At 39.9% G+C, this 26,774-nt stretch overlaps 1 protein-coding gene across 1 annotated transcript in view; it reads right to left on the bottom strand.

Annotated features, from left to right (window-relative positions):
* shoc2 (SHOC2 leucine rich repeat scaffold protein) overlaps positions 1-26,774 on the bottom strand; it is a 75,514-nt gene that overhangs the window by 28,374 nt on the left and 20,366 nt on the right. The window contains exons 2-3 of the mRNA XM_078413412.1: positions 15,606-16,533; positions 7,605-7,742 (exon numbers count right to left, since the gene is read on the bottom strand). Coding sequence (XP_078269538.1) covers positions 7,605-7,742; positions 15,606-16,284 — 817 coding nt within the window. The 5' untranslated portion in view covers positions 16,285-16,533. The remainder of the gene's footprint in view (positions 1-7,604; positions 7,743-15,605; positions 16,534-26,774) is intronic.

Here is a 26,774-nt window from a genome sequence, read left to right as displayed (position 1 = left end):
AAAAGTTAATTTGCAAGTTGAATCGGTAGTAAGGAATGAAAATGCAATTCTAGCATTTATTTTTATACACAAAAACACGGATGTAATGCTGAGGCTTTATATGGCATTGGTCAAACCACATTTGTGAGGGGTTTTGGGCCCCATATCTGAGCAAGGATGTGCTGGCATTGGAGAGGGTCCAGAGGAGGTTTACAAGAATGATCCCAGGAACAATTGGGTAAACATATCATGAGCGTTTGAAGGCACTGGGCCTGTACTCGCTGGAGTTAGAAGGATGAGGGGGGACCTCATTGAAACTTACTGAACAGTGCCTGAATAGCATGCATATGGAGAGGACATTTGCACTAGTGGGACAGTCTAGGACCAGAGGCCATAGCCTCAGAATAAAAGGACATACCTTTCAAAAGGAGACGAGAAGGAATTTCTTTAGTCATAGGATGGTGAATCTATGGAATTCATTGCTACAGACAGTTGTGGAGGCCAAGTCAATGGATATGTGCTCAATGGATCTCCGCTCAAGGTGAAGATTGACACATTCTGGATTAGTTAGAGTGTCAGGGGTTATGGGGCGAAGGTAGGAGAGCGGAGTTGAGGGAAAGATAGATCAGCCATGATTGAATGGCGTAGACTTGATGGACCGAATGGCCCAATTCTACTCCTAGAACTAAAAACATTATTAAAAAGGCATAGAAAAGTTGAAATGGTTGTATTTACCACTTACTGAAAAGTATTGCTCTTTCCACTCCCCTCCACCTTGTGTGCAGCTCAGTTGTTCATCCAGCAATTTGGGGCCGTAGTTTGAGAGGGGGTTCACTGTCAAATGCTTTATTTTACTTATTTAGAGATACACCATGGAAACAGGCCCTTCAACCTACCAAGTCCACGCTTACCATCAATCACCTGTTCACACTAGTTCGATATTAGCCCACTTTTGCATCCACTCCCTAGGCACTAAGGACAATTAACCTACAATAACCAAACGTCTTTGGGATGTGGGAGGAAACTGGAGCTCCCCGAGGTAGCCCACGCAAAGGAAGAACGTGCGAACTCCACATGGACAGCACTCGAGGTTGGGATCGAACCTGGGCCCTTGGCATTGAGGCAGCAGCTCTACCAGCTGCGCCACTGTGACATCTCTTTAAACCAAATAAAAGTAGAAATATAATTTTGTTAATGTTCCTGCTGTTCCCAACAGAGACTATTTTTAGATAGATTAAAATGAAAACTTGTCTAATAGGGTTAATTTCACTTGACTATTATAACCAAGAGGAATGTTTCTTCTATGAAAATTTGCAAGGGCTCCTTAACTATTTGAAAATGCACCCAGATTATGGGAAACGTTTTTGATGAAAGGGAGGCTTATTTAAATATATATATATTGTGCACTACTTATGCCAAAGACAGACAGCATGTCAAGAAATGGGAAGCAAATCCATTCCATTGGAAAGCACTCAAAGCCAGAGTTGTAACACATTGAGATAGAAGATATTACCTGTATTTGTCATTTTGTGCAAGTGTGTCAGGAGCACCAACACATTTCTTATAATTACAAGACACAGGAGGCTGACATCTGGCTCTTCAGCTCCCATGGGATTACATCTTTGCAATGTGGGAGGAAATCGGAGCACACGGAGGAAACCCTTGCGATGATGCGGAGTATTCAAGTTGTGCAGATAGTACCTGAATGTAGTCTTGAGCCCAAATTCCTGAAGCCATTAGGCAGCACCAACATCTGCAGCACTGTTTGAGCAACAACTTGCAATTATATAGCAACTTTCGAACATTACAAGTCCCAATCGTCTTCAAAGGAGTATTGTCAGGAGCACACTAAAGCACCAAATAAGACATTAAGAATGGCAACAAAACACTTGGGTCGTAAGAAATATTATGAAACACTAATGTACTGGAGTGAGATTAACCAAGGCTAATGTACAATTGAAAACACTTCAAGGCTTGCAGATTAGCCAAAATACTGCATCGCCGTAGCATTAGTTGCAATTTACTTTTGAGATGCAGCATGAAAACAGGCCCTTCGGCCCATGCCGACCATCTGTTTACACTACTTCTATGTTATCCCACTTTCTCATCCACTCCCCACACACTGGGGGAAATTTACAGAGGTCAATTAACCTACAAACCGGCAAGCCTTTGGGATGTGGAAGGAAGCCCACAATCACAGGGAGAATGTGTAAATCCCACACAGACAACTTCCGAGGTCAGGATCGAACCTGGGTCTGTGAAACTGTGATGCAGCAGCTCTACCAGCTTCTCCCTCTTTGCAAGTGTGTGGAAAGAATTATTAATGCTAAAAAAACTGCGGCTATTGATTATCAGTAATTATGAAAAACCCTTGTAAATTAATCAGGAAGTATCAATGCTAGCAAAGAAATTCTAAGGGGGGGGGGGGGTCAATACTCAAAAACAAAAATTCTCTACCCACATTTGTACTACTGTCATTAATGCAATCTCAGCAAATATGCAATCAGATCTGAATATTAGATTAAATGCAAAGCTCTGAAAATAGAGTCTCTGGGAATGAAAATGTGCATTTGTTCAATTATGGTAATGGATTAATTCATATTTCAAGGCAAGGGAATTCACTGTCTGGGCTAGAAATTCTAGAAATACACAATGAAAAAATTCTAACAAAGCTACAATAAACTCTTCCGCTGTGGTCTCTCTTACTCATTTTTCAGATGTTCTGAAATGAATTTAACAAAGGTTAAAGGATAGTAGTCAGACAAGTTGATTAAATTAGTTTCCATTTAAGAGCCAGTCATCAACACAGATTACAGGCTTTTATCCCATCTGTCAGTGCTGGATTTGAACACAAGTCCCAGAGGTGAAAAGGTAAGTGATGGACTCTAATACCACAGCAACATATGCTGAATTGGAGCACGAGCAAAGAAAATCAAAACTGCAGGTTGATTTTCCACAGGCTTGGCCCAGGACTGCATTCAAAAGCAAGATGCTGGAAATGCATTGTAAGTCACTTAGAATCTGCAAAGGGAAAGGGCAGATAATGAAATTTTGTATGCACATTTGCAGTACAATCATAATAATAATAATAATAAATTTTTATTTGTCATATGTAGGTTGGCACAGGGTCAACGGTACAATTAAATGTATTTGACAAGACAACGGGTCACCTCAGCAGTAATATTCCAAGGATAAATAAGATTAAAAAATGACATTAGTAACGTAAAAAGATAATATTAAAAATAGTTAAAAAGACAATATTAAAAAATAATCAACATATATGATTTGAAATGTGTTTATGAGTTCAGAAGCCAGTCCAAGATCAAGGAGCTTGGCGACGAGTTTTGAGGGAATAATAGTGTTGAATGCCGAGCTGTAGGCAATAAAGAGCATTCTCACAGATGTATTTCCTTTGTTTAGGTGGGTGAGCGCAGTATGTATTGCCATGGCGATGGCATCGTCCGTGGCCCAGTTTGGTCTATATGCAAACTGAAGAGGGTCCAAGGTGTCAGGGAGAGTGGAGCAGATGTGAGTTTTGACTAGTCGCTCGAAGCACTTCATGATGACCGATGTCAGTGCGACAGGACGGTAGTCATTTAAACAGGAGGTTACTGGTTTCTTTGGAACAGGAACAATGATGGATATTTTGAAGGAGGTGGGAACCACAGACTGACTCAGAGAGAGGTTGAAGATGTTGGTGAACACCTCTGCCAGTTGATCAGCACACGCTTTGAGGGCCCTCTCTGGAATACCATCCGGCCCTGGAGCTTTGCGATCGTTGACCTTTTTGAAGGACCGCCTCACATCTGCCGTTTGTAAGGACAGTGTGGTAGTCCCCCTGCACACCTGTGGACTCATGGTGGGCGCTGTGTTGTCTGCATCGAACCGGGCGTAAAAGATGTTAAGCTCACCGAGAGCGATGCGGTCGGCTGAACAGTACTCCTGTTTTTCCCTTCGTTGTCTGTGACGCAGCGTAATCCACTCCACATGGGTCTGGAGTCTGAGCTGTAGTAGTTAGATTCCACTTTGTTTCTGTAGTCTGTAGGCTTTCCTGATGGACCTCCGGAGGTCATATCTGGCTGCCTTGTAGGTGTTGAGGTCACCTGTTGAAAGCAGTAGTCCGTGCTTTAAGTTTAGCATGGATTTCCCGTCCGACCCAGGGTTTCTGATTTGGGTAAGTGCAGATGGTGGCTTTTGGAACCACAACATCGATGCACTTACTTATGAAGCCTAAGACAGAATCTGTTTATTCGTTGATATTGCCTTCTGCTGAGAGATGAGATCAGGTGAGAGATGACAGATGAGATCAGAGAAATATAAAAAACAATTTGAAAATAAGTGGATGAGAATGTGGTAATGCAAAGAATGAAAGCATAATGCTGGGGAAAACAAAACTAAAGGAATTAAATTCACAATTGGAAAGTTAAATAATGCTCCACATTAAAGATTTTTTTTAAAATTAAATTTTGTATCATTCAGAGTATGGATATCATCAGCCATACCGGCATTTAATATCCATCCCTATTGTGTTCACAATTCAGTGCATTAAGTGACACTTGGATTGGCATAATTGGTCACATATTTGCCAGATTGGACAAGGATGGCTCATTTCCTTCTATAAAGTAAATCAGAGAAACAAAATATTCGTAATGATCATCAATTACTTTTATAGTTACCAGAACGGAGACCAATTTCATAATGTTTTAAATTCATTACCCAAATTTAAATTGCCTGGCTGACAGTAGAATTCAAGCTCAAGTTTCTCAATCAAATGGTCCAGAAATCTTCCAGCTATACCAATAATATAACAAACGCACCACAGCGCCCAACCAAGTGTCATATTTGTAATCCTGGCACGGTTATGTGCTTTGCTACTTTATAAATCTTGTGCAAAAAAAATCAGCATGAAATGCACCAGGTCCATTTCAAAATTCTTAAGTTAGTTCTTTGTAAGGAAGCTTCAAAAGCTTCAAATTTTAGAAACAATTACTAAACTGCCAAGCACAATTTACATAGATCAAGTACACCAAAATTAATGTTAAATCTGGTATTCTGAAACATGCACTCTTTTGCTAAACCTATAGAAATCTTATTACTTATTTGCAAGTTATTTTCATTTTTATACACAAGTAGTTTTGGAAATCAAACATTGAATGAATACTGTGGGAATTATCACTAGAGTTATTAAAACAGTGGCAGAATTTAAAACCATGTATAGATCTTGAATCAGACTATCTTCAAACTTAATCTTAATCGAGAGCAGAATATGGAAATTGTAGAAACTCATTTCCCATTTCAGTCATACCAATGAAACATATCGTGATCAACAATTGGCAAAGTTTTGACAAATAATCAGCTCCACTAATGTTGGACAATCTAATGAGGCAAGTAATTTTGCACAGTAATAATTTTCTCAGCTCCAAGACTAAGCTTCAGCTGAAAATACATTTGATATTAATTCTGTTCAATTACATTATTACAAAAATATTTGGCCTATATCCAGACATCAAATCAGGTTTGAAACCAACTATATGAAGTATGTCTCATATTTTAATATGCCAAACTAGCTACATACAGCTTCACTTTTTTAAATAAAAACACATTTACCCCAATATTTTTGCAGAATGTTACTGAGACAAAGTTCCTGGAGACCATCTATTGCTATTTTCAGACCCAAGAGATTGGCACACAAGAAAATCTAGAGCAAGAATGCTAAGAGCATCAATTTACAAGGATAGCAGCATTTTCTGAAAGCTGTTTGCCCTGCTCAACAGTGTGTGCCACCCAGTCTCCAGTCTATTACTATTAACTAATAAGTATCATTTAAACTGCTCAAACAGAAGATAGAAACTCAAACACAGAATTTCATATGGAACTGAAGCCAGGTATACGGCTCCTAGTTCAGGCAAGATACTGTCAGAGCATATATTGACATCCTGGACGAATATATCCTCATTGAAGAATCCAAGGAAAATTAGCCAAATTATAATGTCCACTTGTTGGTAAAATACTCAACTAAAATTAAAAACTTCAAAAAGAGTTTTAAATGTTAAGTTGTGGCCTAAATTACTAAGTATCATGCATTTTAGATGAGACAATGGGTCCAAGGTTATAGTTTAATGTTTTTAGTAAACAAATAAAAATTTGCAGATTTATTTGAAAATGTCTGGTAAAGAACACATATCGGTATTTATCAAATATTTTTATTTATCCTGTGGTGGAGGACCATGCCATTTTGTAAAATGGCACTGGCTAAATTGCAAAGCTCTTTCAGGCTGATCAATGCTCTTAAAGCTGTTACTGAGCATATAGCAATAAATTGGCATTGGAATATGTTTAACTTCAAAATATTTCAATAACCTAAACATGCCGGATTACAATTCAGATACAGAAATGAATTGATTTGAAAGAGACATTGTTGTTCAATAAGGGTTTAAGTAATGCATATTAATCCAGTTTCACTGCCTTTTTATTTAATTTTATGACAGTGCCATTATTAAGCACAGAAATCCAAGAACAAGATATCCCAACTGTCTTTCTCTTGCTGTAACTTACAATGCTCCCCAGCAGATTTTTGAGAAATGTATAGACGCTAAACAAAAATGTCCACATTTCAAACAAATTGCAAACAAATGGGACGATAAAGGATAAAAAAATAATAATAAAAACTCTTTAGGCTTCTTGCATCCATAGTTTAGGGTAGCACTTCATGGAACAGGGTCATAGCAGTTTCCCAGCATACATGATCATCAATTTGTCACTTCACCAAATAATTTGTATTCAGGGATTCCAAGTGGAAAGGCAAGTTAAATAAATGCGAGGGACTTAAAATGATAGACTAATTTGTTTTCTAAATTTTATTAGACTCCAGGTTTCTCAGACATCATTTTCAAAATGTATTGTATATTTCCATCCGTTTTTGCCATTGGGCTAGTTCAAACTGGCTAAGAAACACCAGCATTCTGCCACTTGTAATGATCCTGGACTTGTTGGGTACTGCTACGTGCGGAACATGTCAGTGGAAATGGGACTCCTTTCCATTGCCGAACTCTACATGGAGTCCTGACAGCAGAGCCTGGTTATTGGCAATGAAATTAGCTCTGCAATCCTGCAGCAGCAAAACTTGGCAAAGAGCAGTAACCCTATTCCAGATTTAGACTCGAGTAAGAAATAAAAGTTCAGTTACTTGATTTATTTTAAAGCTTTTAATTTGCATTTTAATTTTATTTAAGAAAATTATAGGTTTAGACAATTTAAATAGTTTTCATAGTTTAATAGAAACTTGTAGTGTCCCTACATTTCACTGTTCAACTCTGATTGAGTGGTGTGGCTGGAGACAATTGGAACGGTGCACCCATACAAAGTGAGCATGAGGAAGGCAATGTGAAGAGTTTAGATAACAATCCAAAATACTTCAGTAGTTTTGGGGAATGAATGACCACTGCAGTACAGTCCAATTTTCTGTGAACCCTACTGAATAGTTCAGCTTAGAAATACAGAATTCAACAAATTATTAGAAACTAAACAGTATGTTTTGAAAGCCTCCAGGATTTTATGTCTTAAAATTATTTCACTGTGGAGAAAATAAGTCTGCAGAGCAATGGAAACGATTCCCAAACCCTTACCTATAGTTTCAGGCAGATCAAGCAGTTCATTGTGTTGTAAGTCAAGATTTGTGATTTGTGTGCAATGGCCAATCTCTGTCGGCAGGTGTTCAAGCTGATTGTGAGCCACATCCAGTGTTATGAGGCTACAGAGTTCACCTGTCAAAAAAAAAAGATGGTCAAATATTTTATTACAAAGAGACTCACCAAGATCAATAAAACCAAACCAAGACTTAGGCCACCAGTTAGACTACTGCCCAAGGTAATTTTGAGATCATCCTGGGCATTTTGTCATGGAATATCTTGCCATAAAGAGGTTCAGAGCAGCGTGTTTGTTCGGAAATCTGATATCAAATGAAGTGTCTCACTCAGAGCGGATTCAAAGTGAGGAAGTGGAAGTTGATTCATCTATCTGGCCAAAAGGAGGTTATGCTGGAGGAGGCCAACATACTCCGATGAGCCAAAACATTATGACCACTGACAGGTGAAGAGAATAACATTATCTTGTTGCAATGGCACCTGTCAAGGGGTGGGATATATTAGGCAGCAAGTGAACAATCAGTTCTTGAAGTTGATGTGTTGGATGCAGGAGGAATGGGCAAGAGTAAAGACCTGAGTGACTTTGACAAGGGCCAAATTGTTATGGCCAGGTGACTAGGTCAGAGCATCTCTGAAACAGCAAGGGTTGTGGGGTGCTCCCGGTCAGCAGTGGTGAGAACCTATCGACAGTGGTCCGAGGAGGGGTAAACCACAAACCGGCGACAGGGTGTTGGGCGCCCAAGGCTCATTGATGCGCGAGGGCAACGAAGGCTATCCCGTCCGGTCCAAACCGACAGAAGGTGGCACAAGTCACAGAAAATTTTAATGGTGGTCACGGGAGTAATGTGTCAAAATACACAGTGCATCGCACCCTGCTGCGTATGGGGCTGCCTAGCCGAGTGCCCATGATGGCCCCTGCCCACCGTTGAACGCACATTGGACATGTGAGTGTCGGAACTGGACCTTTGAGCAGTGGAAGAAGGTCGCCTAGTCCGATGAGTCCCGTTTTCTTTTAGATCACGTGGATGGCCGTGTACGTGTGCGTTGTTTCCCTGGGGAAGTGATGGCACCAGGATGCACTGTGGGAAGACGACAAGCCGGTGGAGGGAGTGTGATGCTCTGGGCAATGTTCTGCTGGGAAATGCTGCATCCGGCCATTCATGTGGATGGCAATTTGACATGCGTCACCTACCTAAACATCGTTGTAGACCAGGTACACCCCTTCATGGCATTGGGTTTCCCTGATGACAGTGGCCTCTTTCAGCAGGATAATGCGCCCCACCACACTGCACACATTGTTCGTGAATGGTTTGAGGAACATGAAGTGTTCACGGTGTTGCCCTGGCCTCCAAATTCTCCATATCTCAATCCGATTGAGCATCTGTGAGATGTGCTGGATCGACAAGTCCGATCCACGGCTTACAGGACTTGAGGGATCTGCTGCTAATATTTTGGTGCCAGATACCACAGGACACCTTCAGGGGTCTTGTAGAGTCCAAGCCTCGGTGGGTCGACGCTGTTTTGGCAGCACATGGAGGACCTACAGCATATTAGGCAGGCGGTCATAATGTTTTGGCTCATCAGTGTAATATTGGATCTATTTTTCATGAGGTTAATTACAATCACACATTGAAAATAGACAATAGACAATAGGTGCAGGAGGAGGCCATTCGGCCCTTCAAGCCAGCACCGCCATTCAATGTGATCATGGCTGATCATTCTCAATCAGTACCCCTTTCCTGCCTTCTCCCCATACCTCCTGACTCCGCTATCCTTAAGAGCTCTACCTAGCTCTCTCTTGAATGCATTCAGAGAATTGGCCTCCACTGCCTTCTGAGGCAGAGAATTCCACAGATTCACAACTCTGACTGAAAAAGTTTTTCCTCATCTCAGTTCTAAATGGCCTACCCCTTATTCTTAAACTGTGGCCCCTTGTTCTGGACTCCCCCAACATTGGGAACATGTTTCCTGCCTCTAACGTGTCCAACCCCTTAATAATCTTATACGTTTCGATAAGATCTCCTCTCATCCTTCCAAATTCCAGTGTATACAAGCCTAGTCGTTCCAGTCTTTCAACATATGACAGTCCCGCCATTCCGGGAATGAACCTAGTAAACCTACGCTGCACGCCCTCAATAGCAAGAATATCCTTCCTCAAATTTGGAGATCAAAATTGCACACAGGTGTGGTCTCACTAGGGCCCTGTACAACTGCAGAAGGACCTCTTTGTTCCTATACTCAACTCCTCTTGTTATGAAGGCCAACATTCCATTGGCTTTCTTCACTGCCTGCTGTACCTGCATGCTTCCTTTCAGTGACTGATGCACTAGGACACCCAGATCTCGTTGTACGTCCCCTTTTCCTAACTTGACACCATTCAGATAATACTCTGCCTTCCTATTCTTACCACCAAAGTGGATAACCTCACACTTATCCACATTAAACTGCATCTGCCATGCATCCGCCCACTCACTGTTCCTGCTAATGGGTAGTTCTTTCAGTGAATCGCTTTGCAAAAGCAAAATAGCTGCCACATTTCCCAATGTTGCTGTTAGCAGCCCAACTACTTATATCAGTGTGGTTAGAAAAGAAAGTTCTGTTGAGTCAAATCAATACAGTAATCATTTACAGTGCGATCCGACATCGGATGTGGGAAATGATATCATTAATTCTCAAGGTAGAACACAAAGTGTTGGAGCAATTCAGTGGGTCAGGCAGTGTCTCTGGAGGACATGGATATGTGACATTTCGGGCCGGGACCCTTTTTCAGATGGTTATCCATGTCATAACGCCAAGGACACAATAAACGCCGAAGCAAGTATGTTCCGAGGCCTCAATGGAGTCTAATCCAGCCCAATATTCCTAACTTTTGTTACAAGAGATGGGATCAGCTGGGTTGTTCTCTCTGGAGTGCAAGAGGCTGAGGGGTAATTGTTTATAAAATTGAGGGAATGCATAGTGCAGATAGTCAGTTTTTTTCCTCCCAAGGGGAGGAGGGACATGTTTAATGCGAGAGGGAAAATATTTAAAGATAATCTGAGGGGCAAGATTTTCACACAAAAGATGGTGAGTACGTGGAACTAGCTGCCTGCAGTGGTGGTATAAATAGCTACAATCTCAGCATTTAAAATGTGGAAAAGTGGAATTAGCGCAGATAGACATCTCGGTCAGCACAAACAAATTGGCCAAGGGGTCTGTTTTCATGCTGCATAACTATGAATATTTTCAGCCCATCTTCAAATACTCCCCAAATACCTCTTTTGCCACCTATTATTTATGCTCAGTATTTTCTCCACCTCCATACATTCTAAACAAGTCACTCTTGGACATTTTGCTGATAATGGCAGTTAATTCTTAGCATAATAAGCCTATTCCTCACTAAATAAGCCTTTTCCGGTATTAGGAGTCAGAGGCTTAATTGTAAAATACTTCAGCAGTCATCAAAAAGTTAATGTCAATCATTTCACCCAACTGCCTTTTTTTGTTAATGTGGACAGCAAGAGTGTTACTTTTTCACCCAGAAAGTTGTGAATTATGGAATTCTCTGCCACAGAGGGCAGTGGAGGCCAAATCACTGGATGAATTTAAGAGGGAGTTCGATAGAACTCTGGGGGCTAGTGGAATCAAGGGATATGGTCAGAGGTTGGGCACAGGTTACTGATTGTGGATGATCAGCCATGACCACAATGAATGGCGGTGCTGGCTCAAAGGGCCAGATGGCCTCCTCCTGCACCTATTTTCTATGTTTCTATGTTTACATTGGTATCTCCCAGATCTGGCTGAGCTCCCTCCAAAATCAGTGTTGTTATACGAAAGTATCAATGAACGAATAAATAGTCCACATTTACTTGACTGAAGAACATGTGAAATTTGCTGATACTCTATGGTTATAATTGACAAATTTTATTCTAAAGCCCAATCTCAAAGACTTCCATCAAATCAGTGATCTCAAGTTAAAGAAATTCAAACAATACCCTCCTGTGCCCAGATTACATGTATGGTGCAGCACTAAAGTCACACAAAGAGTAAAAGCTTAAATTCTATCGGTTCACAGACAACCCCCACCCCCAAGTCAAATTCCCTAGAAGATCACTGCAATTATCAGCAAATTTTGTGATAATAGCAAGCTTAACTAAACTTCTAAGAAAGGAATCATTGCTGAATCTGGTTCAGAGGACCGTGATATTAGGGCATAGAGTTCATAGCGGTATAACGATTAGATTGTTCTTTCCCCTTAAAGTGACCAATCTGGAATGGGGGTTATTTGAATAAGCGCCATGTCTCAAAAGTATAAGGGGTGAACGACTCTGGGTTAATTGGAACCCAAGTTAGCAGGCAATGCTGTAATGGAACAAAAGGAAGCATTTCAAGAGAAGACGAGAAATAATCAGGTATATTCCCAGGTAGACACAAAATGCTGGAGTAACTCAGCGGGGCAGGCAGCATCTCTGGAGAGAAGGAATGGGTGGTGTTTCGGGTTGAGACTCTTCTTCCTGGCGAGCAAGCTTGCGATCCTTTGCGAAGTCCAGGTAGGAAGGGAAGCATTCGTTGAGGGCGTGGCTCTGGCGTTGAATGAAGTGCAGTTGGAGTCCTTTGCAAGTGTGGTTGAGGCCTGGAGCTGTGGGAGAGTCAGAGTGAGGGCCTGCTGGTGCCAGCGCATTGCAGCCAGTGTAGAACGCAGGGCACGGAATAAGAACTGTTGTGAAAAATGGCAGATCGACTATCGGAACCTGTAATCTGGGTTGGGTCCGAACTGGGAAGAAGGGTCTCAACCTGAAACATCACCCGTTCCTTTTCTCCGAGATGCTGCCTGTCCCGCTGATTTACTCCAGCATTTTGTGTCTGCCTTCGATTTAAACCAGCATCTGCAGTTCTTTCCTACAAAAAAAAGATATATTCCCATGCAGGAAAAGGTTGGGCAACCCATGCTGGAGCTCATTGCCTGACAAAAGAAAAACAGAAGGCGAGGTGAGACATGGCTTGTTGACAAGTTGCAGTCAAATCTAAGAAAGGAACCTCTCCAAATCGTTGGACAGCTTTCCCATAATAATAACCCATAATAAACAACAAAAAATGTTCAGTGTATATAAAAAAACAAAGTTGAGATGGGAACTGGAGCAAAATCTCTTGAGAAAAATGAGCCAGTGGATTAAGTGTGTTTAACATCGGGCAAAGGTTGACAAATAGCTCACTGCCCTTGTTGGTCTCTGGATGCTTGCCGACATCGATCATGTCTTAGTCTGCTTTCAGTTTTCTATGCAATGCTCAAATCTGTGTGAATCTTTCTTTGACAAAACTTAACCCCCCCCCCAGCTCAGACAATAATCACTTAATCAATATTTGGTCTTTAACAGAGTCCACGAGCTCTTGTGATCAGAAATAGCACTCCCATTTAAGATCCCAAGTAACCTCCGAGCTCCACCCAGGTCTGTTCCTCGTGGTAATTCAGATGTTATTTGGCATTAACCTTCCTCAGATCATTTTACAGGCAGATCTGACCCTTTGAACAATCCCTTGTGAATCCATATTTTCACTAACTATTGACCATATAGATTTATCCAGACAAATCTTTGCTCTCGATCTTTCTCAATAGACAGCACAGTGCTTTGAGGCAGACATGCATCAGCTCGGTTCTGTAGATTCCCCTCAGGCGACTACAAACCCACCATCTTTTTGCAGTGACGCATCAGCACACATAATTTACATATTCGTTATCATAAAACCTGGTGGGAGGCAAAGTTAAGGGATATTTAACTTACCCAGATAAATCTCATCATTAAGATTACAACACACAATTCACAAAAAATATTACAAATTGTTACATTAGAGAGCAAATAGTCACATTTAACAAACCCGTGGAAGGTGCATGATCAATTAATCAGCATCTCTCCCAAAGATTCCCAGTCCTGAATGCAATATGGCTTGTTTTGAAAGATGATTGGCCCAAAATCTAAGTGTCATATGTGCTGCTTTACCTGCTGAGTATTTCCAATGTTCCCCATTATTTAATTTGTAGTTCCACAAATTGTTGAAAACCATCATAACTTTTAGGTATTCACTAATAACTGAGAGGTGGTATTCACGAATGACTGATAGGTGGCAAGATGTGATAAGGTAACAGATTAGAAAATACAGCACCTGTCAAGAACGTGACATAAACAGTCGTAGACCAAGGAACTGCAAATGCTGGTTAACAAAAAAGACAAAGTGCTGCAATAACCCTTTGAACAATTCCTTGTAAATCCGTATTTCAGGCAGGCAGTATCTCTGGAGAACATGGATACCCATGTTCAATGGTCTCCGTGGATGGTGGATATCCATGTTCTTCAGATTCTGACTGACCACAGCACTATCTTTTTTTAGCTGCTAAAATATACTTAATGATATTACTTTGATCTATTAACATAGTATCCCAACATTGCAATTTTTCACTAATTATGCTGTTTAATCAGAAGTGGTCCTAACTTGCTCTGCAATGATCAAATAAATCCTGCCATAAAAGCTATCACAGATTGGTAATAAAACTATAATTGGCCAATCTCTAGGAAGAGAGCATAATGGAATTAAAGTAGCAATTAGTGTATTACAATCCCATTTCGTTATCATCAATCGTCTACGAATCTATCAAAAAGTACCCATCATATTTTTAATGCAATGGGGATAATTGAAGAATCTTGCTGACATTACTCTTTCCTTTCTCACAACAACTTTAAAAATCCACATGAATATAAACATAGCACAAAAAGTAAGGAAATTTGTGTTTGGTAGATTATTTCTTTGTTGTAACAATGCTTCTTGGCAATAAATCTTATACCGTTGGAAAGCCTGTTTATTTCCCTTTTAAATGGTGCCACATTTGTAAGGAACATGCATTTGTGGGATGAGCAGGAGAGCTGAGTATATGGGTTGCGCCCATGAAAAATTTGCCAAATCTTCTCTGCCAATGCCAAACAGCTTATTCTGCCATTGACTCTTGTTCGGTGTTGTTTGGTGGATTGGATGATTGAAGTCTGAAGAAACAAGACATATTGGCAATTTAACAATTTATTCATTTAATAAACAGGAGCCACAGTAGCGTGTGGAAGAACCATACACAGCCATAACAGCCTGGCACCTCCTCCTCATGCTGGTCACCAGCCTGGTCACACACTGTTGTGGGATGGCATCCCATTCTTGTCAGCACCTGGGGGTACCAGAAGCTCAAAACAAGAGTCAATAGCAACAGCAGAATAAGCTGTTTGGCATTGGCAGAGAAGATTTGGCAAATTTTTCATGGGCGCAACCCATATACTCAGCTCTGCTGCTCATCCCACAAATGCATGTTCCTTACAAATGTGGCACCATTTAAAAGGGAAATAAACAGGCTTTCCAACGGTATAAGATTTATTGCCAAGAAGCATTGTTACAACAAAGAAATAATCTACCAAACACAAATTTCCTTACTTTTTGTGCTATGTTTAGTACTGAATGAATGGGACATTAACTAACATCAGGATCATAAAGGGTTTCACTAAGGCAGTAAAGCAAATAATATTAGACATCTGGTAGGATTTATAAGCATTTATCCATTCGCGAGATCCAGGTAATGAATGACTCCAGTTACATTTCATTTCATCTGAAACCTTCTTTACTACACTGTGGTCAAACGCCAGCCCTCCAGCATTATTTGTTGTCAAAGAATTGCATTACAGTTTATACAGTTCTGCACAATTTGGCATGTTTGAAATCAGAAGCGCATTACATTGAACATCTCTGAACACTATGGTTGGAATGAAAAATTGAAACTGCATTGATTTTCAAAATGTTACCATAACATCTATAGCTAATATGCATTAAAAATGTTACTCTAATTTGTATGAGCAATCTACACATAAAAACGCACCAATAAAGAATGAAACAGAAAATATTGAGATGTCACTAACATTTTCAGTGAACCTTCATGAAAATGGATGCTCAATTGTACTGGATGTGCATTAGCCTTACCTATTTCTGCAGGGAGCTGTTTAATTTTGTTCTCTCGGATACTCAGCATTGTAAGTTTGGATAGGTTTTTAATGTCCTTCTCCACAGTAGTTATGCGATTAAACCGGAGATAAAGAGTGGCAAGGGAAACCAGCTTGTACACGACTGCAGGGATTTCTCGAAGTTTGTTATGCCGTAAATCAAGCATTCGCAGCATCTTCAAATTATCAAGAGAGTCAGGCAAACTTGTAAGCGAATTTTCACTCAGTGCCAGGGTGACCAAGTTCACAAGGCATCCCAGTTCGACTGGCAAACACTGCAACTTGTTACTATACAAATAAAGCTCAGTTAATTGGGTCAATTCTTTGACTGACGTTGGAAGCACATGAATTGATCTTTTAGCCAAGTCCAAACGCATTGCATTCTCCTCACGACACTTGTTTAACTCTTTAACCACTTCAGCATTGGTAGATTTTTTACGTCCCGGTGCTGGATTTGGCCGTTTTATTGTATTGTCCACTTGGAATTGCACACCTGGTTGTACTCCACTAGATTCCTTCTTTCCATCTTTGGCATCTTTCCCTTTGGTTTTGGATTCTCTCTCTTTTCCAAAGCCACCAGAAGCTTTTGCATCCTTTCCCAATGAAACTTTAGGGTCCTTTTCCTTGCAGTCCTTTTCTTTTCCTAATGTACTACTCATAATGGCTGCAAAATCAGTAGCCAAGTTGATAATGTTTTAGAAAACACACAGTGGAGCAATTTCTCTTCTTCAAAGGTTAACAGGGTCCTTATGTTCTAGGACACAAAGTAAAATGAAGAAAGTCTGATATGACACCAAACTGCACATCTGTCATTAAAGGACATATCCAGTTTTAATCTGGAATGGAGATGCAGTCCACCTGTTCAACATCCTTACTCTGTTGTATCATTTATGTCAGCAGAAATATTCCTGCAACAAAAAGATAAAATATTGTTAAAATTACTTCCAGTAAATTAACTGCCTATCATGCAATTTCTTAAATCCTTCCAACCAGGGATACCCAAAACTAAAATAATATTTTCATTATAAACCAAGATTCAAAGACTAGAATTGCTCAATGACCAACTAAAAATCTATGGTTTTAGGTTTAACCACCTGCAACATCTTAATTACTAGCTGAAATCTGTAAAAATAAACCCGAGAGGCAATTTTTTTTTGCCCACACAAAGGGTGGTGGGCACATGAAACGAGCTACCAGAGGAGGTAGTTGAGGCAGGCACTATTGCAACGTTTAAGAAGCATTCAGACGTACATGGATAGAATAGGTTTACAGGGATATGGGCCAAACGCAGGCAGGTGAGACCAGTGTAGATGGGATATGTTGGTCTGTATCTGCAAGTTGGGCCAAAGGGCCTGTTTCCATTCTGTGTAACTTTTAATCAGAGAAAACGAGTGGAGAAGGTGGGACAGATGTTGGGAGTTAGGGAAAAATCTTTGAGAAAGTGGCAGCCCAATTTTCTCCCTTTACTGTGTCCCAAATAAAACTAGCTTTAAATGAGATTTTGGGTCAAGAGCATAGTTAAAAATACATTAATTCATCAATCCTATCATCTGCTTGCATTAATCACCCAAGGTGGAATTTAATAGCTTTTGACATTGTATTCTTTTGTTGCAAAAACAAAAAAACAGATTGAGATCTGTCAACCTAAACAAATCCAACATTTGAGTGCAGACTAATGATCAAAGAGTTAGAAAGATATACAAGCCAGAATGGTTTTCCAGGTATTAATATGCAATAATAATAATGAGCTAAAGTATTGATTCATATAACATGAAAATAAGGTTCAGAATTTTTTTTCAAGGCATATTTTAGGCACTCAAAACCTTTCCTGATTTTCAATCATCAAATTACCATAAACTAAACTTACTGTTAAAGTAAAACAATATTGCAGCAGCTTCTTTGGAAGTAAGCAGCAGTTCTTAGTTTTTATGTAAAGGTCTAAAATGGCCAAGACCGAAAAATGTCAATGAAAAAGACCTCCGCAATATTGGAATTAATAGTATTAAAAAAAACACCACAAACTTGACAAGAAAGAGCAATTATTCAAAATAGAGTTACCTGCCAACCTAGCCATTCTCTTTTTCTCTCTTCTACCTTCTGGGAGAATGTACAAGAGCTTAAAAGCCAAGTTGTTTAGACTTAAGACAGCTTCTGCCACGCTGCTGTCAGACTCCTGAACCAATCACCTCGTTAACACCACCATCAGAGGTACTGCCACGTATTCTTACTCTTTCCCTCATTCAGTTATTCTATTATTGCATTATTCCTTTTGCATTACTTCAGGTGGCACTACAATCTTTGGACCATTCTACTGTTTGTATTAATTATTGTATCTATCATTACCATGTATAATGTCTACTCTAGGAACTTCATGTTAACAAAGAATTTCATTGAACCCTGGTGTATATGATAATAAACTAACCCAAGAGGAAACCAATTCTGCTAATTGTGGGATCAAACATATACATGTACATTAGTCTGCTGGATTTAATATTCTGGGGGTTCTTTCATACGTAGGTTGTCCATATGCCAGAGGCTCATAACCTGAGAATGGACTGCATTAGGGCAGAAAGGCTTGTGATTTATAATGGAGTAGCAGGAAGTTTGTGACTGTTGTACGAAAAGTGGGTTATTTTCCAATTTGTACAGTTGTGTAAACAACAGCATCAGGGTCAGATCTGTTTACAGTACAACATTACGGACATGCATTTTTGCCATTAATTTCCTCCATAATTGCAAGAGGAGTAAATGTTGTTAGCCTGAGTTAGAGATTCTGGGATTTTATTCCTCTGCTTCCAAGCAAGGTGACGCATTGGGGGAAAAAAAGTGACACCCATTTTTGGCAACTGAAACACCGAAGTAATGTGTAACACTGCTTTCAATTTTTTACAACTCAGAACTTTACCAAAGGTGATCTCATTGAATCATCAATCTACACAATACACTTTACAGGAATTAAAAAACACTAGTAACCAGGTCCTGATTTGGTATAAAAAGAATTAATTCCTGAATCAAAAATAAATACACTGGTTGATGAGAGTCCTATAGTTTAAAAGGTAGCAGGACTTTTCCTTCTCAGGAAGCATTAATCATAAAATTTAGCATTTGATTATTCCTCGAGACATACAAATCCAACTGAACAAGTTATTTCATGTTCAAAACAGCCTACCTTATCAAACGTTTAACACCTTTAGAAACCAGTTTGACTGAATGCACTTACAGGTGCCACAACTAAAAATTTTAACACAGCAAATTTTGATTTCATCACAGATTATGATTAATTCCATTATTTAGCTATGCACTACTGTGAGCAGAGCTTGTAATTCTAGGAGGCATTTCATCCCCCGCTTCCCTCTCCCAGCTTCGGGCAATGATTTCATCAAATACCAAAAAACCAAAATGAACACTCAGAATGTCAGAGAAGCAAAGGAAACCATGCAATTAACAAAAACTGCAAAAAATCCAAATACCGCAGATTTTGCTTGAAATCAGAATCCATTGACAAAAATGTCCCTTTAAAAATTTATCTTGGTGGGGATATATATATATACTTACCTTGGTCATTTTACAAGACAGTAATAGTAAAGCTGTTGGTCACTGATCCGATAAATTTAATCCGTGTCCTCACCAACCTTGGTTCACGAACATAATATTAAATCAACTGAATGCACTACACTAGTCAAGTCAAATGCATGGTAATTTTGCACTGCCAACTGAACACAAAATCACTTATCATGGAGAATGAAATGTCTGCAAGAGTAACTCCAGCTGTTTGTGTTTAACACTTGTCAGGTAGCTACTAGAGAACTCAACTAAGGACACTAATATAAATGTTGCTCAGTGCAAAATAGTTTAAAGTTTTGCTTAAAAATACCACAGTTAAGGATTTACTGAGAGATGTTACATAAATATACAAAGGTACACTAATATACCTTTGTCTATTTAGGTAACATCTCTCAGTAAATCCTATATTAAACAGCTGTGTCATATTTTCTTTTTTAACATTGAATGTGAGGGGTGGGGTAGGTTAGAAAATACTGGACAAGATAGAGCTAGTTTTTGGGGTAGAGGGGGAGTCATAGAGTGATACAGTGTGGAAACAGGCCCTTCGGTCCAACTTGCCCACACCGGCCAACAATGTCCCAACCACACTAGTCCCACTTCCCTGCGCTTGGTCCATATCCCTCTAAACCTGTCCTATCCATATACCTGTCTAACTGTTTCCTAAACAATGGGATAGTCCCAGCTTCAACTACCTCCTCTGGCAGCTTGTTCCAGACACCCACCACCCTTTGTGTGAAAAAGTTACCCCTCGGATTCCTATTAAATCTTTTCCCCTTTACCTTGAACCTATGTCCTCTGGTCCTCGATTCCCCTACTCTGGGCAAGAGACTCTGTGCATCTACACAATCTATTCCTCGCATGGTTTTGTATACCTCTAAGAGACCCCCCCCCCCTCATCCTCCTGCACTCCATGGAATAGAGACCCAGCCTACTCAACCTCTCCCTGTAGCTCACACTGTCTAGGCCTGGCAACATCCTTGTAAAGCTTGCTGAAAGGGAGTAGAAAGTGACAAGAGAAGGAAGAAGGGGACACTCTCTCGACAATGTCACTATGTCTAGGTTACATCATGCTTTTATGACTGCGGTGCCACCTCAATACTTTTTGAAGAGCAGCGTACTAACCAAATTTCATTTCAGCTAAAAACATTCACTTAACGACTTACAAACGAGATTCACCAAAAACTATTGAAATAAAAGATGAGGACATAATAGATGAGGAAATTAATCATGATTTAAGATTTGAGACAGTAAAAAGTACTACATTGCTTCCTTTTCAAATTATAATCACTTTTATAGAGAGCTAGATTAAAATCAGAATTGTATCTCATGTGTATTATTTGCTTATATAAGGAACTGCAGGTGTTAGTTTACAAAAAAACCTCCACAAAATAGACGGATAGGTGACTTTTCGTGCCAGGACCCTTCTTCAGAGATACAAAGAACTGCAGAATTTCTCAAGAAGGGTTCCAGCCAAAAATGTCACCTATCCATGTTTTGCAAAGATCTGCTGAGTTACTGTGGAATTTTGTCCTCTTTGCTGATGACCATAATATTAATATTATTATAATATTAGGCATAGTATTAGGCATAATATTTTAAAACAAAATAAATTATTTTAATAACACTCAGTGATATTACCAGGATTATTATAGAGCATGTAAATGTCCATAAAGCAGGTAACTGCTCTGGAAGGTTAGAGCGCATGGAATCCAAGGAGAGCTAGCCAACTGGATGGAAAATTGGCTTAACGGAAGGAAGTAGAGGGTAATCAGACTTCACCTTGCACTATACGTTACTTCCTTTATCCCATATGTACACTGTGGACTGCTCGATTATTATCGTGTATAGTCTTTCTGCTGATTGGAAAGCACGCAATAAAAGGCTTTTCACTGTTCCTCGGTACATGAACTAAACTAAACTAAAATAAACTAAACTAACCAGTTAGAACGAGTTAAACTAGAATTTGAAGCTGCTACTCTCTCCACCACTGACCCACAAATGAAAACTGACATGTGGTACCCAGACTTGCCCTTTCTAAATTCGACAACAAGTTTCTTGGTCTTGTTAACTTTGAGCAAGAGGTTATTGTTGTAGCACCACTCAACCAGGTGTTCCATCTCTCTCCTGTACACCAACTCATTACCACCCATGATTTGGCCAACCACAGCGATGTCGGCAAGTTTATAAATGGCATTGGAGCAGCGTTTAGCTATACAGTCATGTGTGTAAAGAGATGAGAGCAGGTGGCTAAGCCCTGAAGTGCACCTGTGCTAATGGCCAGCAAGGAGGGGATGCTACTGATACTCACTGATTGAGGTCCGCCGATGAGCAAGTCAAGGATCCAGTTGTAAAAGTTGCCCACATTCGTTTTGAATGGAAGAAAGTTTTACAGAATGCCAAGATCACTCTTCCAAAATCATTTGAATTTTATTCATTAAGACACTTTAAATTTTTATAAGTATGTTAGGCATAATCCTATGCTGATGACAGATTTGCAACCATTTTAAAAATACAATCAGCATTAAATTGCTTTAAGTAAAATGCAACATTTTAATAAAAGAAATGCCTCAAATAATATAAAGTAATCTACAATCCGATAGGTTTTTCAAGTAATACAGCTTTAAACACTTTCTATTTTCTGACAAATCGGAGAGCAAAACACATGAAATTGCTCCATACACTTCTATTAAATATGGCAAAACCGCTTCCAGTGCTTGCTGTACTTTGCTGGGTGTTTGTTATTTTTAAGCCAATGGCAGGGTCTGCGTGTATTCAGTGTTATTGAAAGAGAATATGCTTGTTACCACATCAGAACAGTTAAAAGGTCATTACCACAGAGCTGAAACTTTCCTGACATTCTTCAAAGCTTTAACTGCCACAGCATTCAGCCAGCACCAGCTCGGCAAATTATACCAATACAGAGGCGTCACTATGTTCCATGTTTTAATTAAAGCGCAATATGTCAATTTACGTTTCTAAAATGCGCAAACTGCTTAAAATCTTACGTTCTTCACACAAAAAGGTGCCTTCAAATAATTAGTGCTCTGACAGATCAGAAGTACCTTTGATGTTGCAATGTTTAAACAGCAACTTTTCAATTTCAGCCTGGGTCCTTTTTTAGGATATCTGTTTACCAAGGGAGCAATTAGTAATTCTTTATTAATTAAAATATTTACATAACCATTGCTATAAACCAAAATAGAAAAAGCAATAAATAGCTCCTGTACAACATGGTTAAAAAAAGCATTACATGTGGGGGGGGGGGGGGACACGACTGATGCCATCATTCAAATAAAAACAAGCACTTACAGTAATACGGCTCAAGATATTAGACTGTATGATCCTATCTGTCTGCAAAGACAAGATGCAAATACAGCAACTTTTATCTGGACATACTGATTCAAATTCAAAGTGTGAAACTAGAACTGAAATGTAACAAAGATAATGCTGCTTTTCTGTAAAGCCATTAGGGTTTGATTTAAATGCTGTGCAAATTAATAAATGTATCAACAGAAGTGTATAACATAACATTTAAGTGCAATTATTTTTTTGGTTATTCATGAAATATTGGAATCAGCAAGTCATAAGAGGAAGATGTCTTGGTCATTTTGGTCTGAAGCTTTTAAAGCATAGTATGCTGCTAGGGGTTTGTGATGTCCCCAACTGAAAACTTAAGGTCTTAGCCCCTGAACAGCTCTGCATGTGCAGCTTCTTGTATTGCCCCTGGTATTCTAAATTATATCCCACAACATGGAGGAAATCAAGAGCACTGGACAATGTTTTAATCTCCTACTTTATTATTCATTCTGCACACCAGTTTATAAGATTGACGCCACCATTAATCATCTCCAAGACTCAGCTAGTTATCACTGGTTATGCAAGGAATTGCTTCCTTGCAATGCAATGCTCTGAAGAGCAAATCAAGTGCACCATAACAGAATACATAAATTTTGCTGCCCATTTCTGTGCTGTACACCCAATGCAATTCCATGCATTATTTGTTTCCGCCAGCATTCTGCAGATTTTCTGCACAAAGAATGGTTGAGCAAAAAGCTTGCATCTCCATTCAAAATTCACCAATGTTATAAATAAAAAACACGTGCAGATCTACGATTTTAAAACAAAAACATTGAAGTCAATTAATGCTGATTTATAAGCCTCAAGATCCTTTACTTGTATCACTGAACTGTGGGATTATCTGTGTTTAAAGCATATTTTCTAAATTCATCAAGCATTGTGCAGGCAGGATTATTTTCTCTCCCACTTTTCAATTCAAGCTATGAAATGTCGTTGGAACTCTGAAGTCATGGAAAGTTATAAAACCCCTGAAGGAATGAACAGACTATTGGAACAGACTAGAGAAGACCTTGAACACAGTACAGACCTTTACGAATACCTATTTTCATGTTCCTATCTCTGCTAATTGAATCTAATAGATTAGATGCCCTCGTGTTGACACGAGAACCTACTGAGAGATTTCTTTCAACGTATGACAGAGCTGGCCTGCAAATAAGGAAAATATTTTCTAAACATGGCGAAGGTGCAAGTTGTTTGATCTTAACATGACAAGCATCAAATATTTCTCATTCCACCTCTGCACTTTGTCACTATCTCTACCCATCTACCAAGCACCTCCCTCTTGTGCATCCTCCTATCATTTACCAGGTTTTGGCCTACTCCTGCAGCTCATGTTGTAGATCCTGCACTGCTGCCTCCTCATCCTCCCCAGAGCCCACCTTGGAAGTTGTCGGCGTCTCAGGGGAGGTCGAGACAGCAGTGAAGGGGACAAAGCAACAGCCGACAGGAAGAAGTGGTAGCTGGTGAGAGGGGAGGGAGCCTACGGGAGCCCCATGTCCAGGCAGTGGCTGAGCCCTGAAGAAAGTGCGGATGGCCAGGGGCTACAATGAGTCACAACAGCCATAGTGTTGGTGATGAGCTCGCTGGTGCACCAGAAGGTGTTCCCCACGCCTCCCTCGTTCTCGCCCGCCTTCCCAGTGTTGCACCGACCATGGCAAAAGGGGAAAAGCATCAAGCCCAAGCAACGCTTTCATATCAATGAAACAGACGGGAAGCCCTCACCACCCACCTGTTGCAATAACACAGGTCATTCAGGAAACAGGACCACCTGTTTTTAATTATTTACGTAAGTGCAAGCTTACGTTACTCGCGAATGACACAAGTCAGGGAGTGCCTATTGTGCTGCTTCTGGGATGTTGGTATTAGAATCACCACTGACATGTTGAACAGGTATACAGGGCATAATGTCATCTCAAACTCAAAATAAACAGTAGACAGTACTAGCGATAATAATTAGTTACAAGGTGGAGTACTGCAGATACATAAGGAAGATCCAATTTAATGCAGACAAATGAGATGTGTAGATCCTGTGATTCATTTATATTAAGAAAGCAAACAAACAATCCTCTCAGCAGTTCCAAGGATCACTGATTTTCAGTACATCTGAGCATTCTGATGTGTCTTTTGTGGAATCTGCAGACTGCCACAGGGTTGGTCAGATGTACAAAATAGTTCTTAAATGCTCAACATTAAAGCAGGTACAGGAGAGAAGAGTCTCAAGAGTGAAAACACATTTATGAAGATAGACACAAAAAGCTGGAGTAACTCAGCAGGACAGGAAGCATCTCTGGAGAGAATGAACACATTTATGAAGTTGGCAGAAGAAGCTGAGAAGGCTTTTTTTCTTTAAAAAAGCAACAAGGGAAAAGCACCAGAGTCTGAAGAAGGTTCCAACCCAAAACATCGGCCATCCATTTCTTCCAAAGATGCCGCCTGACCCACTGAGTTACTCCAGTAGTCTTTTTTTTAAAAACCAGCATCTGGACCAGCATTAAGATGGCACAGTTGCCAGCACCAGAGACCTGGGTTCGATCCTGATTACAGGTGCTGTCTGTACAGTTTACACATTCTCTCTGTGACCACATGGGTTTTCTCTAGGTGCTCCGATTTCCTCCCACATTTCAGAGACATGCAGTTTTTATGTTAATTGACTTCTGTAAATTGCCACTAATGTGTAGGATGCGAAATTGGGATAACATAGAACTAGTGCATGGGTGATCATTAGTCGGTGGACAGAAGGGCCTGTTAAAATTGCTGTATCTCTAAAACTAAAACAAGTTCATTGTGTCTACCAAGGGAAAATTGTCTCAATAACATAGCCATATAGAACAAAAGCAAGCTGAAACTTAATAAACTAGTACTTGGGCTGCAGCTTCTGTCTTATGCCCAATTCTGAGCACCATCCCACAGGAAAGATGTTAGGGCCTTCACTAGATGTAGAGAAAGCTTTCCAGATTGGTAAATGGGAAGCATGATTTCAATTCCATGGTGAAGCTTCATTGGAGACATTGGAAATCGTTCACTCAAAAATCACTGGAAAATTTGGTAACTGTACATTTAAAAAATTTGAGAATGGACATATTAAACCATTTCTCCAATAATTTATATTTTAATACAACATGCTTTAATTCCAAATTTCAAGGCAGTAGGAAAGTATATACTTGTGCTCATGAGATTTGGTATTGGGATCACCACTCCTGACACCCGATTTGAACAAGCACAGAGGGCATAACGTCAAGGCACTAACTCCAAAATAAATCAAATTTCCACATTTCAAAATTAATCCTCGATTACACTGATTACAATTAAACTCAGGGAAGTTTCTTTCCGCAGTTATCAGGCAACTGAACCATCCTATCAACAACAAGAGAGCGGTCCTGAGCCATTATCTACCTCATTGGAGATCCTCAGACTATCTTTAATCTGACTTTATCTTGCACCTAACGTTATTCCCTTTATCACGTATCTGTACACTGGATGGCTCGATTGTAATCATGTATAATCTCTCTGTTGACTGGTTAGCACACAAAAGCTTTTCACTGCACATGTCCGGTACACGTGACAATAAACTAAACTAACTACCTACACTGGCAAATGGACTAGCTTAGATGGGCATCTTGGTCAATGTGGATGAGTTGGGCCAAAGGACAAGCTTCCATGCTATACAACTTTACGACTGATTTAAGAAATGCCAAGGTTCCAAAAGCAATTGGTATCAAAATCATTAATTTCTAGAACAGCACCTGATCTATCAGCGAAGTTCCAAGAAAGCTGTTCATCAGCTTGTGCAGGCTAGGTCCTTTCACATGTTCACTGCTAGAATGCCATATGGCAACAATTTACTGTTCTTCCTGATTGTGAGCATGTGAAGTGACTCATTGAAAAACAGTGTGAAACAATGCTGACTGCAGGAGCAACTTACCTCATACATCACTAATGGAAAGGTTGCAATAACACCAAAGATAGACACAAAATGCTGGAATAACTCAGCAGGACAGGCAGCATCTCTGGATAGAAGGAATGGGTGATGGGTCAAGACCCTTCATCAGACTGAGCATCAGGGGAGGGAGTTACAGAGATAAGGAAGTGCATGAGATCAAAAGAGATGCAGATCAAGGAAAATGTAGAATAGACTAGGAGAAGGCGACAACAAAGCAGACAGAGATACAAAGTAATCAGAGGGACAGTCAGATTGGTCGGAGAACAGAAGGGGGAGGGATGGAGAGAG

Source organism: Rhinoraja longicauda, chromosome 16 (assembly GCF_053455715.1).
Source record: "Rhinoraja longicauda isolate Sanriku21f chromosome 16, sRhiLon1.1, whole genome shotgun sequence".
Taxonomy (NCBI): Eukaryota; Metazoa; Chordata; class Chondrichthyes; order Rajiformes; family Arhynchobatidae; genus Rhinoraja; species Rhinoraja longicauda.
The sequence above is the reverse complement of the archived record's forward strand: the minus strand, read 5'-3'. Positions and strand labels throughout refer to the sequence as shown.